This window comes from Camellia sinensis, chromosome 4 (assembly GCF_055761805.1).
Source record: "Camellia sinensis isolate YWXY chromosome 4, ASM5576180v1, whole genome shotgun sequence".
Lineage (NCBI taxonomy): Eukaryota > Viridiplantae > Streptophyta > Magnoliopsida > Ericales > Theaceae > Camellia > Camellia sinensis.
In genome coordinates this window covers 100,903,034-100,915,107 of record NC_138964.1, presented here as the reverse complement: position 1 = coordinate 100,915,107, position 12,074 = coordinate 100,903,034, and the positions used below count along the sequence as shown (strand labels likewise).

Here is a 12,074-nt window from a genome sequence, read left to right as displayed (position 1 = left end):
ATATATTAACAAACAATTAATTAAAAAATGAGTAACTAATAAATATCAATTAAAACAAGTAATATATATTAACTAATAATTAATTTTAGAAAATGAGTGACTAATAAATATTAATTCAAACAATTAATGTTACCGAATGGCGAATACGATACAAAAATTAGTTTCTTTTGATAAAAATTTCTTCTTACAATTGCAATTGTCACTCAGGAATGAGACTTGAAAGTTGATTGAGAGAGTTGAGAGATGAGAGAGAATGAGAGTTTTGGTTGTGAAGGAAAATGAATTGGGAAGGGGTGTATTTATAGTAAAAGTTTGGGTAGGGGTTAAAATAAAAATAAAAAATAGTGACGGTTTGAAATGGTCAAATTTCTAAGTGTTGAAAGATTTTTAAAAAAATGAGACCGTTAACTGGGGGAGACAGGCCGACTGTTAAAGCCCAATTTTGGGCCAGATCGTCAGGCCAAAAAATACATTGTCCAGGCCCTAGCCCATGGGAGGGGTCAGACTAGGCCGGGCTCAAGGCCTAGTCGAGCCTCGGGCAAGCCACAGGACGATTGGCCTTACATCCCTAACCCTTGTAATTAGTATAACAGTTCCAACCTTTATTAACCAAAATAGCAATCCTATGTTGTTCTTCAATCCCAAAATAGAGAGAATAAAATCATCGACCTAACTCATATCATCATCAGCATGCCAGTAAGCTGAGCCCAGTGGCCCGCACAAGCCATCTAATACATCCCGATATTTTTAAAGTTTAAAAAAAATATTCAACCTATGAAATCAGACTGAATTGAAATTTTATCTCCATTCAATATTCAATCTGAACTTGATATAAAGTCTTTTAACCCAACTCTACCCATTTATTTATAAAATATTAATTATAATTTTATATTATTTTAATTATAAAATAAAGTAAAAAACATTATAAAAGGCCAACTATATATATAATTCTTTCTCACGCTTTAGTTAAAACATTTGTTAAAATATCATATTAATTTTACCATTAGATTTTGTTCACATTCTAAATTTAAATAATAATCAAACAATCTAAATAATTTAATATCCCTTCAAGACCCAAACAAAAAAAAAAATTAAAGAATTAATAACCTATATCTATTATGTTAAGCTGATAAGCTTGAAATTTGAAAGTTTTTTTAAAACCGCATTTGAGATAATTAGATTAGGCTAGATGTCGACCGGACTGAACTTGAGATGACACATATCTTCTAAGGCCTGACCCAAGGTTAGTCCATCCCTAGCCAGTAACAAACAAGCGAAGATGGTGTTCTCGACATATCTATTTGAGGGCATTAGGAATGTTTGGTGCAATTATTCTCAAACTAATAGTTAATAATCCAAAACCAAAAGCTAAAAGTACTGATCTCCCAAAGTAAAATAAAAACGCTATCAGCAATTTTATAAGCTGCACCAAACAACACCTGAAATCCATCATGCCAATATGCAGGCATGATACAGCTGATTCTCATGATTCTCCTCTAAACAATTTTCAAAAGGAAGACCATACCATTAAAATCACAGATTAATCCAAGTTTCCATCAGAAACAGCGGCCTTGTTTGGTTTGTTTTTCAGAAAAAATTTTGAGAAAAATTCTCCATAAACAAATTTTCGAGAGTAATCAAACCAAACAAATTTTTTCAAAAAAAATCTCAAAATTTTGTTTAGTTACCTACTTTCCAAAATCACTCTCTCTCATATATATCAAATCAATCACTTTTTTTAAAACTCCCTCTCCAAAATAATTTTCCAAAACCATTTCTGAAAAAAGGCAAACCAAACAAATTTTCGTATTTTTTATCTCAAAAACTACTCTACAAACACAAACCAAACACACCCATGTCTCGTATTGTATCTTAAACAAAAACACAATAAATAAAATTAAAAAAAAAAAAAAAAAAAAACCTCAAATCAACTACACGCCCCGCCTAGGCTGTCTCTGATTAACAGTCATTAGAACTTGTATTGAGGAGCGCTATAGCAAGAGCCGTTCAAGTCTTATGATAAAATGTGTCCCTGCTGGAAAGGAACACCATGGATGTATAAAACAGAAATCAGGCAAAACAAAATTATGTCTCCTCCACTTCCCATAGTGGTCCGATTAACATTCAATAGAAATACCCCAGAACCTGACCGCCTACATTTTGTCGGATTGCCTCTTCATGATCCAAAACTCCGTTTGGTGTAGTAATCACGATGTATCCCCACTGCATGCAAAGAAAACCTTGTTATAGTTGACATGGTACTATGAGTAAGCATCTCACAAAAAATTGAAAATTTGACATGCAACTATAACGCACATGCACTAAAATAAGGCCTATGTCTTAATTTTCTACGTCAATTTACAAAAATTCCCTCATTAACCATGATGTTTAGCTCTCGAGTCTCTCAAACTGGCAAACAATACAGAGCCATGAATGGTTGCAAAGTTTCTCAGACTTCAAGATAGTCCACAAATTCATAACATCTCGTATCAACCTAATTAAAGTAAATAGAGGTGTTAAGACTCATGATAACAACATATAGCAAGGCAGTATTCATAATTTGGTAATTAGAATACAATCTACAACTTGTGAATTAACTCAATGCTACTCATGATAATCTTTCCCTAAAATGATTCATGCTCACATCTAAGGTGCCTTTGTAGCTTTCTCTCAACAAGTTCCTAACATATATATTTTATGACTTAAATTTTTAAAGGTGTCGCATTACGAGGTAAAGCTGGATTTAACCTAAAGGGTGTTGTAATTACTGACAGACTGATGTAAATTAAGCCAAGCCACAAGCAAAAACTTAGAAGTGGGAAGTATAAGTAGTGGTCCTCCAACTTGGATTGCCTGAGCACTTTAAATGCCATTATAAAAGAAAATTCTAACTCCTGCTTGGATTGTAGGCAATATACAAGTGGCAATTATAAGTGGTGACCCTCTAACTTGGATTGTAGGCAGGATGGACAGAATTTCCATTGCTATTCATCAATAATCACATTTATTTCTTTGTATATAACCTGGTTATCATCTACTGAATTCAATTTTATGTATAGAATGTTTGCCTCTGTAGAAAGTTTAACCTGCTTTCAGCGTGCCACCTAAAATATGTGTCTATAGATGAACATCTCAAGCAGTACTTTATGATCATGGACCGCAACACTTATGATTTATGGGCATGTGGGCAGCAAGAAGTAAAGAGTAACAGGGAAAATCAATGATCAAGTAGGCCTGCACACTAGTTGGCCATATTGATAGATGGTTACAAAGGCAAACACATAGTAAAAATAATAATGAATGAAAGAGGGACAGATCAAATTATCAACCTGATGTCTCGAATTCAATTCAAAGAGCCCAATAAAGGTCTCAAATCAGAGACATACTACCAATCACAGTTGGCAATGATTCAACTGTCTAGTTTGAGAGCAACTCTTAGCAGTTAGCACTCGAAGGTATACACAAGCAATGCATGTGATTGCTGATCATACACCACATCAACCTGATGTCTCGAATTCAATTCAAAGAGACCAATAAAGGGCTCAAATCAGAGACATACTACCAATGACAGTTGGCAATGATTCAACTGTCTAGTTTGAGAGCAACTCTTAGCAGTTAGCACTCAAAGGTATACACAAGCAATGCATGTGATTGCTGATCATACACCACATAAAGAGAAAAGAAAATGGGAGCTAAACAGAGGGAGAGAGAGACAGAGTCAGAAAGAGAGAGAACACAAGGAAAGTACATTGCTCATGAATGAAATTGGACTTTTGTCCCTTAAGCTAACTTTAATCTTGAATATAAATAAGGACAAATTGGTCATTTAAAAATTTGGCATCAATGTCAGAGGCCGTGGCATATAATTACCAAACCAGTTCTTGTTTTATCCCTTTTCTGTTGAGCAGCAGAAAAATAATTCAACTGCTACAAAAAAATTAGTAGACAGACCTGATGTGTTGGAAGTTTATGAAATCTATACTTCTCAATATCTTGGGCCTTGATGTCCTGTCTATACATGAGAGCCCGGCAACCATTGATCCTGCCTTGCAGTTCCACAGTTATCTTTCCAACTCTCTGAGGATCATGTACTTGGAAATCTTTAATATACCCTGCATAGTAGATTAACAAATCAGTATCAATAAGATGTGCAAGTAGCATCCCCCTGAGCATATTTGACCCATTATGAAATTGAGATACAAAAAGAGGGTAGGTCAAAGGCTAGAAATTGCTTTGTCTACATCCATCTCTGATTTTCTTGAACATCCCATTCATAGAAAACGCTACCAGTTAAGTTGGCAAGGCCTTTTTGATGTCATACCAGATAGACTTGGTTTCTTCGTAGAAGCATGAACATTATCCTCATGTATCCTATGCAAGGAGGGGACAAAAATTTAAAGGTAAACGCAAAGATGGTATTGACCTATTTATTTATATTTCTTTTGTCCAAACTACAGAGAAATTCTGGTTCTTCAGCTTCTTTAGATTTGTCCTTCTTACATACCCCATATAAAAGAACTTTGGCATAGAACTGCTGCATCACAGCTCTCATAAATCTAAACTAAAGTTTTAAAAAGGCATTATTGAGGCTGATGTCGAGGATCACCTCAAGGTAAGGCCAAGGCAAAATGCATTGAAGCTTAGAATTTCAAGCAATACTCCTCCAAGGCTTGCACATCACAAGATCAGGTGTGCTCCTCAAGTGCGCCTTTTATGCCTTTTGCATAAGCATACAAGGATTACACACATGAAGAACTTGTCTAGAGTTATTGTTAAACTTGGTCTAATACATGGTTTAAATATAAAAAACAAAACCTCTTTTGTAACCATATTCCATGGGCAAAATCAAGTAAATAAATGACTAAGAAAAAAAACACAGCTAAGGCTCAAGTGTAAAGCTCGATAACTGAAACTTAGAATGTCGATTTCACCTTTGATGAGGGCAAACTTCATATTATGCAGTAAAATGTTCAACGTGTTTAGTAGAAAAATATTTACACATTTATATTTATTTTTTGTTATTTTTACTATTTTAAATATTTTGTTTATTTACAAAAAGATTAAAAGCCAAAATGCTTATGTAACAATCCATAATTTTAAATCTATTTTATTTTAGGCGTATTACGCCATGTTCGCACTTGGATGAGATTTAAAACTGTTGTCACTTTCGAGTTGACTATTTTGAATGTTGAGGAGTTAAACTTTGACCTAAGGTGGTTCTTGTTAAAATTGATCAAAACCCCAAAGATTTGAAAAGGGCAATCCTATGAAGCATGGACACGCCAAATTTCATGACACGCCGGGGACACGGGAACACGCCGGGGACACGTACGGGACACGCCGGATGGCGTGTCCCTTTAATTTAATTATTTTTTTTACAGGGACACGGAGGAGACACGGCGGGGACACACGTGTCCACCAAATCTGGACATAAAGAGCAAAAGAGAAGAGTCAAGGAGAAGAGTAAAACCTGGTCTTCGATCCAGTCGAGTCGCCTGTCGACCTCCATTCAGTCGACCACCGTAAGTCACGCTCTCTCTCTCGCCTGTCGACCTCCATCCATGACCTCGACCTCGACCTCGACTCGCCTGGCCTGGCCTGGCCTGTCGACGTCCATCCGTAAGTCTCTCTCTCTCTCTCGTCCCTGTCTCTCGCCTTCCCTCTTGCTCTCTCTCTCTCTCTCTCTCGTTCTCGCATCGATCGCGTCGCGTCTCTCGCTCTCGCATCGATCGTGCCTCTCGCGTCTCTGATCTGATCTGATGCTCTCGCGTTTCTGATTTGATCTGATCTGATTCATATATAATATATATATATATATATTTATTAGGTTTAATATATATATATGAATATAAGATATAATATATACTTATATATATTAATAAATAAAAAAAGTAAAAAAAATAAAATAAAAAAATTAATAGAATCATGTTTATTTAAAAATATAATAATTAAATAAAATAATTAACTTGTATTAAAATAAAAATATTTATATAAAAAAAAATTTGCTGTGTCCCCAGCCGTGTCCGTGTCCCCATTTTTTTAAAAATTCCGTGTCCCGTGTCCGTATGCGTGTCCGTGTCCGTGCTTCACAGGGGCAATCAGACCACCTTGCATTATCTTGAGTATATCTCATTTTATTGTCGAAATTTTGAAATGAGACCACCAATATTTGAAATTAAACTTTCAGAACTTCAATTTAGATACATATTTTGCTCAATTCCGAGTTCGGAAGAAAGAGATACACCCATTTTTAGTTGACCCGTGAAGTCTGTGCCATTGCTGGTTTTGCGCGCTCAAGTAGAATGGGCTCCACCCGAGTAGAGGTCAACGGGAGAAGCACCTGTTTTCTGTTTTGGTCTGCCCGAGGGGAGATACCTGCAGGTGTGTGTGATTTTCAGCCCAAAGCAGTGATTTTTGAACCCACCATAAATACCCACTTGTCAAATTTTGATCCTCTCTCTCTCTCTCTCTCTCTCTCTCTCTCTCTATATATATATATATATAACCTCACTCAACCCTATCTATATAACACCATTTCTGGAGGATCTAAGCTTAGATTTGTTTGTAAGTCAAAGGTTTAAAGTTGTTCTATGCGACAAGAACTTTGAATCCGAGTAGAGTTGGATTTCATCATCTTTCAATTTCTAGGGTTTTCCTCTCTTCTCTTTAAGGTAGGGGATTCCTACTCTCCACATATCTTTATAGTTACATGTGTTATTTTCCAAAAGTCTCAAAATATACTACATGATTCACTTTGCCGTAGTCTTGAATCCATGTAGAAATGGTGTGAGCATGCTAGATACATATTTTCTACACACAAGGTAGTTCTAAATAGCTTTAATTGATGAATATCATGTCATAAGCCTCAATTATCATATGAACTATAGCTTTTAAATTTCAGGTACTTTATGAAATTGGCCTTTGTTTATTGGATTTGAACATATGAATGACTTAGAAATCATATAAATGGTGACACAAGAAACTTTATTGAATATTGGATCATGTTGGGATTTGGTTGGGTATTTTGGATACTTGGTAATTGAATGTTGGAATTGATAGTTTGACGAATTTGGACCTCAAATTTGAATAAAATTTGGGGAGAAACTTAGGATGTGTTTGGTTTGTGTTTTGAGATAGATTTTCAAAAAAAAAATTAGGGGAGAGAGTTTAGAATTTTTTTTGATTTCGTTGGTTGTATATTTTGAAATTTAGGATGATTCGATATTTTGTTGTAGTTGACTAGATGTGTGTGAGAGAAAAAGTAATTGAGAAGGAGTGAGGAGAAAGAAAAAGGGATTGATTGATGTGTAGGAGAGAGAAATTGATTTTGAAAATTTTTTCCAAAAAATTTAAACAGACAAAATTTTGAAAATTTTTCTCAAAAATTGTATCTTCAAATACAAACCAAACAAGCCCTTAATACGTTTGAGCCCATGGGGCAAGTTGTAAACTAACTATTATTTAAGCCTCTATTGTTGAAAGTTGACATGGAAAGACATTCGAATTGACGAGAAAACGAGTCCCTCCAACAGTAACCAATGAAGACTGGAATTTCACTCGACCCATGCTAGCGGGTGCACGGAATTGAACTTATCATTGACGGGATAACAGGTCCCTTTGATAGTAATCGACAAAGGTCAAAATTACACTTGACTTATACTAGATGCGTGCAATTTATGATGTGTGTGTGTGTGTGGTGCAAATAGCAATAGTGTTGGTGTGTGTGTTGTTGGCATTTGTGTGTAGGGTATGGATGATGGGCAAATTGAAATAATAACGATGACAAGTGCAGACTTGAGTTAATTGACAATTTGATGAACCTTGAATTAGTTTTGATAGAAATTCTAATATTTTTCTTAAGGAGATTAATGTCTATTTATTTATTATTTTGTAAACTTATTGAACCTTTATTTTATAAACTCGTGCTCACTCGCACATCACTATAAAAATGCTTAGAAATTGTAGGCGTTTCCTATTGAGTTAGTTAGAACTTACCTCTTATTTTAACAAATTTCAAATGCATCTCAAGAAAAATGACTGGTGTGGGATTTTGTGATCCCTTTTGTAAAGACTAAATGAAATATCCATGCCCTTGGGCAATCTTTTGTTGTGAGTTGTAGCTCTATTAGTGGGCATGTGTCGGCCCTTCTCCTTTAGATTTGTATAATTATCATCATGAAATTGTATAACTTAATTTTAACTAATGTTGAAAATGTGAGATTAGGAGGCATGTAATAGATATAAGATCTTGGATTTTTAATTATGTATCATATATGCGTGGATGTGATGAATGTTTGTATGCTTGACAAGATGGGTGCATTGGATGCCTAAATTGGCCATTTATTTTCAGTGAATGTGCCGCCATATTTTAAAAATCCAAACATGACAGCTTACGCCTTGATGCCTTGAGAATTACGCTTCGCCTCACAGTAGGAAAACGCCTTGTTACACATTCACCTTTAAAAACTTTGATCTAAACAACTCAGACTAAATCATCCTTCTCTTCAGGATACCTATTTTTTGATGTTGATTCATCAAACACACTTTCAAGTAGGCTATCTCTAAAACTATAGGTCATTAAATCAGAACCTATGAAGCATAGGAACTTCAAAAATGGTGGCGTACGAGTATCGAATGCTTACCAAGTCCAAGTATGCGTACTAGTACTGGTACAGCGGTACGCGTACCAAGTACGCCGAATACATGTTGGGTACAACAAATACATTTGGCTACATCCTGGGTACGGCTTGGGTACATCGTGGGTACAACCTGGGTACGTTTTGGGTACGACGGGATGATTTTTTTTTTTTTTTTTTTTGCAGCTACTAGAATTTGTTGCCAACACCTTTTACCCATGAGTTATGGTTTTGCTCTCTTTTGTATCCTCTTTTAGACAATCAAAAAAGAAAAAGAAAGAATTATATAACTTTTTAGAGAAGCCGTTCTCCTTTTAGTTTTGATATTGAAACTTTAATTTGTATATCAGATGTTTAACTATAAATTTAAAATTTAACCAAAAAAAAATTGGTGTGCCCCAACCGTACCTGTACCTTATTTTTTTTAAAGAATTTTCCGTATCAGCGTACCCGCACCAGTATCCACATCCACACAGGTGCTTCCTAGATCAGAACTCTCACCTTAGGCCAACACACTAACAAAATTTACGAACTTTTCAAACAAACTGACATTGCACATGAGTTTTCTTTGCCACATCATTATGTGATTTACAAATAAATTATTTAATAATAAGCTACATGATACATCAGTATGTATGTAAAGAAGTTTGTACGTTTTGTTGTATAGAATTACTCTAATCCACATCATCAAAGATTGAGTATGAGCATCAATCTGATCTCTGCACAGAAAAACTCTCAAGTGTTGCTTAAAAGCGAAAATCCTTGAGTGAATCCATTGAGAATGATTCCCACCTTTTGACAATTTCATCAAAAATTTTTAGAAAGTTAGAATGTCCCAGTAACCCCAGAAGCAAACTTTTAAGGCATACAAAAAAAAAAAAAAAAAAAAAAGGCAACCTAGAACTACAGTTATTATACAACAACTTTCACCTCTAACCAAATCTCGCCCCCCAGCACCATCCATAGCTAACGAGGTTCAAATCTGTGGGGAGATGGGGCTCCCTACCATCACCCGGGGTTTATGTGCTTGGGTGGGTCCAAAAGGTTCACTCTTGCCTTCAAGGGTTCCTCGTCAGCCATGAAAAAAAAAAAGCCTCACCAAATCTCAACAATTTTGGCGAGAAACAAAACACGAGGTTTAACATATCTATTTCTCACCTCCTATGATCCAAACAAGTGATAAGAGTTCTCTTCAATACATTTCTTTTCTTTTCTCTCCAAACCCCCTCAATGTAAACGGCCTGTTAGTGAGTTTCATTTAAATGACATAAATTTTGAGATAATTAGAAATCCACAAATGATCCTTATTAAGGGAAAACAACCCAGGTAAACCTTAATTAACACTGACAGAGTTCAAATCAACCAATCTTTACACACAAAGGACACTTCCACACAAAATCTGAAAACCCAAATGAATCAATCGGATTTTTGAGCTGCAAAAAAACATCATTTGCCAAAATATATATATATATATATATATATTTTTTTTCTTTCATGAAACAAAATGACTGAAGTTAGGGTTTCACATGTGTGTGTGTGTATATATAGAGAGAGAGGTACCGCGATGTTTCATGATTGTGAGGAAGGAGGCCATGACATTGGAGATGGGTTGAAGTTGAGTTGTGGCAAAGCCTCTTTTCTCTGCATTAACGATCGTGCTCAACGCTTCGTTCAATATCCTCCTCCCCATTGTTATCTGACTATGAATGCCCCAACTATGAATCCCCAAAGCCCTAGATCAACCCTTCCACTGTCACTTGACTATGAACCAAAGCTTCCGACGGTGTGTAATAGAAACCCTTGCGCCAGGTGGGGAAAAAAAACAAAAAAAAAGTAACGTTAGGGTCAGGAAAAAAATATAATGAAGATAATGATGAAACATTAAAATATGACGAAGATAATGATGAAACATTCTTAGATTATATATAGTATGGCTGTGTATAAAGTCACGGTACAATTAGGGGTTGTTTGGAATGATTTAAATAAGTATATTTTTTATTTTTTTTAAAAAAAATGTGTAAAAAAGTAGAGAGATGATGTGATAGAAAAAAGATAAAAAGTGTATACTTATTTAGGATAGCCAAACTTGACCTTAATGATGAGATCAAAATATAATTGAATATAAAATTATTAAATTAAAATGTAATTTATTAAATTCGTTACTAAAAATTTGAGGTCAAAATATAAATAAAGATTCGATTGGTTGCAACTTTCAAATGAATTTTATAAAATTACCAAGACATAAATGCACCCCAATAAAATTAAAGTAAAAACTAAAAAAAGTAATTTATTGTAAAAATATGTCTCGGGGGCTTTCATCAAGGTGGATAACAAAGTTTTGTTAAAAAAAAAAAACTCCTTTTTCTAGTCTTTAAACAAATAACATCACCCCTATTATCTCTCTTCTCTCCCTCTTTCTCGCTTATCTTGTGAAAAAATTACATTTTAATAGTAAAACATAAACTACCTTGATCACTATTTTTTTTAACAGAATCCAATTTAAATTTGGAGTTCAAATTTATCCACAAAAAAAAAAAAAAACATTTTCCAAAAAATAATTTCACATGCCCTTTTCCTCCGGATCCCTCTCCAAACTTTGACATAAATTCCCTACTTTCTTTTTACCTTTCCTATACTAATTTAAAAAGTTCATAGATCTAGGGCATGCTCTTCACTTTAAGAAGTGTCATAAAATCCATAAAAACAGGACCGATTTCACACTTAAAAAACCATTAGGCCATACACCATTTCTTTAGGAAGTCCCCTTCTCAAGACACTCCTCTATCTACCCCACTCACTTTATATAGAATAGAATGAATTTATATATAAATAAATTTTGTTGATGTGGGTTTAAAAATACTGGCTAAGATATAGAAATACTTGGCACATGAAATGATTAATTAAATGTGAAAATACATTATTTTTATTTTTTTTGATTTTCTGTTTTTAGCTCACCAATGTATTCAAAATTACGTTCAAACTAATCTTGAGATGTATTTATTTTGCATTTACCAAGTAATTTCCGTCATTTATACATTATTGAGAAGTTTCATACAACCTTTAAAAAAAATCACAACCATATAAGGCAATCAAATATTTTTTCCAAATCAAATATTTCAAGCTCTCTGATATTTTAAAAAACAAATCACACAAAAAAAATCTAATTGTAACAATATATTCAATAGAAATCAAAATCCAAATATTTAATAGAAGTAGCCAAACACCAAATATATTCAAAAGCATACATACAAATGTTATGTATGTCTATACAATTTTAAGTGGTATTCAAAAAAACGTATCTACCTTCCTCTCACTCTCTGTCTTCATTTCCTTTTCTCTTTCTTTTTTTTAAGTTCTCAAAAGTCCTCTAATGATCAACCTTTCTCCATGGTGTTTGGTTACTTCTATAAATTTGAAAAAGCTATAAACAATATATCA

The 12,074-nt window shown here is 34.3% G+C and overlaps 1 protein-coding gene across 1 annotated transcript; it reads right to left on the bottom strand.

The window, feature by feature from the left end:
• Positions 1–1,774: 1,774 nt before the first annotated feature.
• LOC114283564 (small ribosomal subunit protein uS8my) lies at positions 1,775–10,564 on the bottom strand. Its single transcript, XM_028226424.2, has 3 exons — positions 10,197–10,564; positions 3,952–4,112; positions 1,775–2,223 (listed from the first exon to the last, which is right to left on the bottom strand). The coding sequence occupies exons 1-3, from the start codon at positions 10,324–10,326 to the stop codon at positions 2,125–2,127; spliced, it is 390 nt and encodes a 129-aa protein (XP_028082225.1). The 5' UTR covers positions 10,327–10,564; the 3' UTR covers positions 1,775–2,124.
• Positions 10,565–12,074: the final 1,510 nt, after the last annotated feature.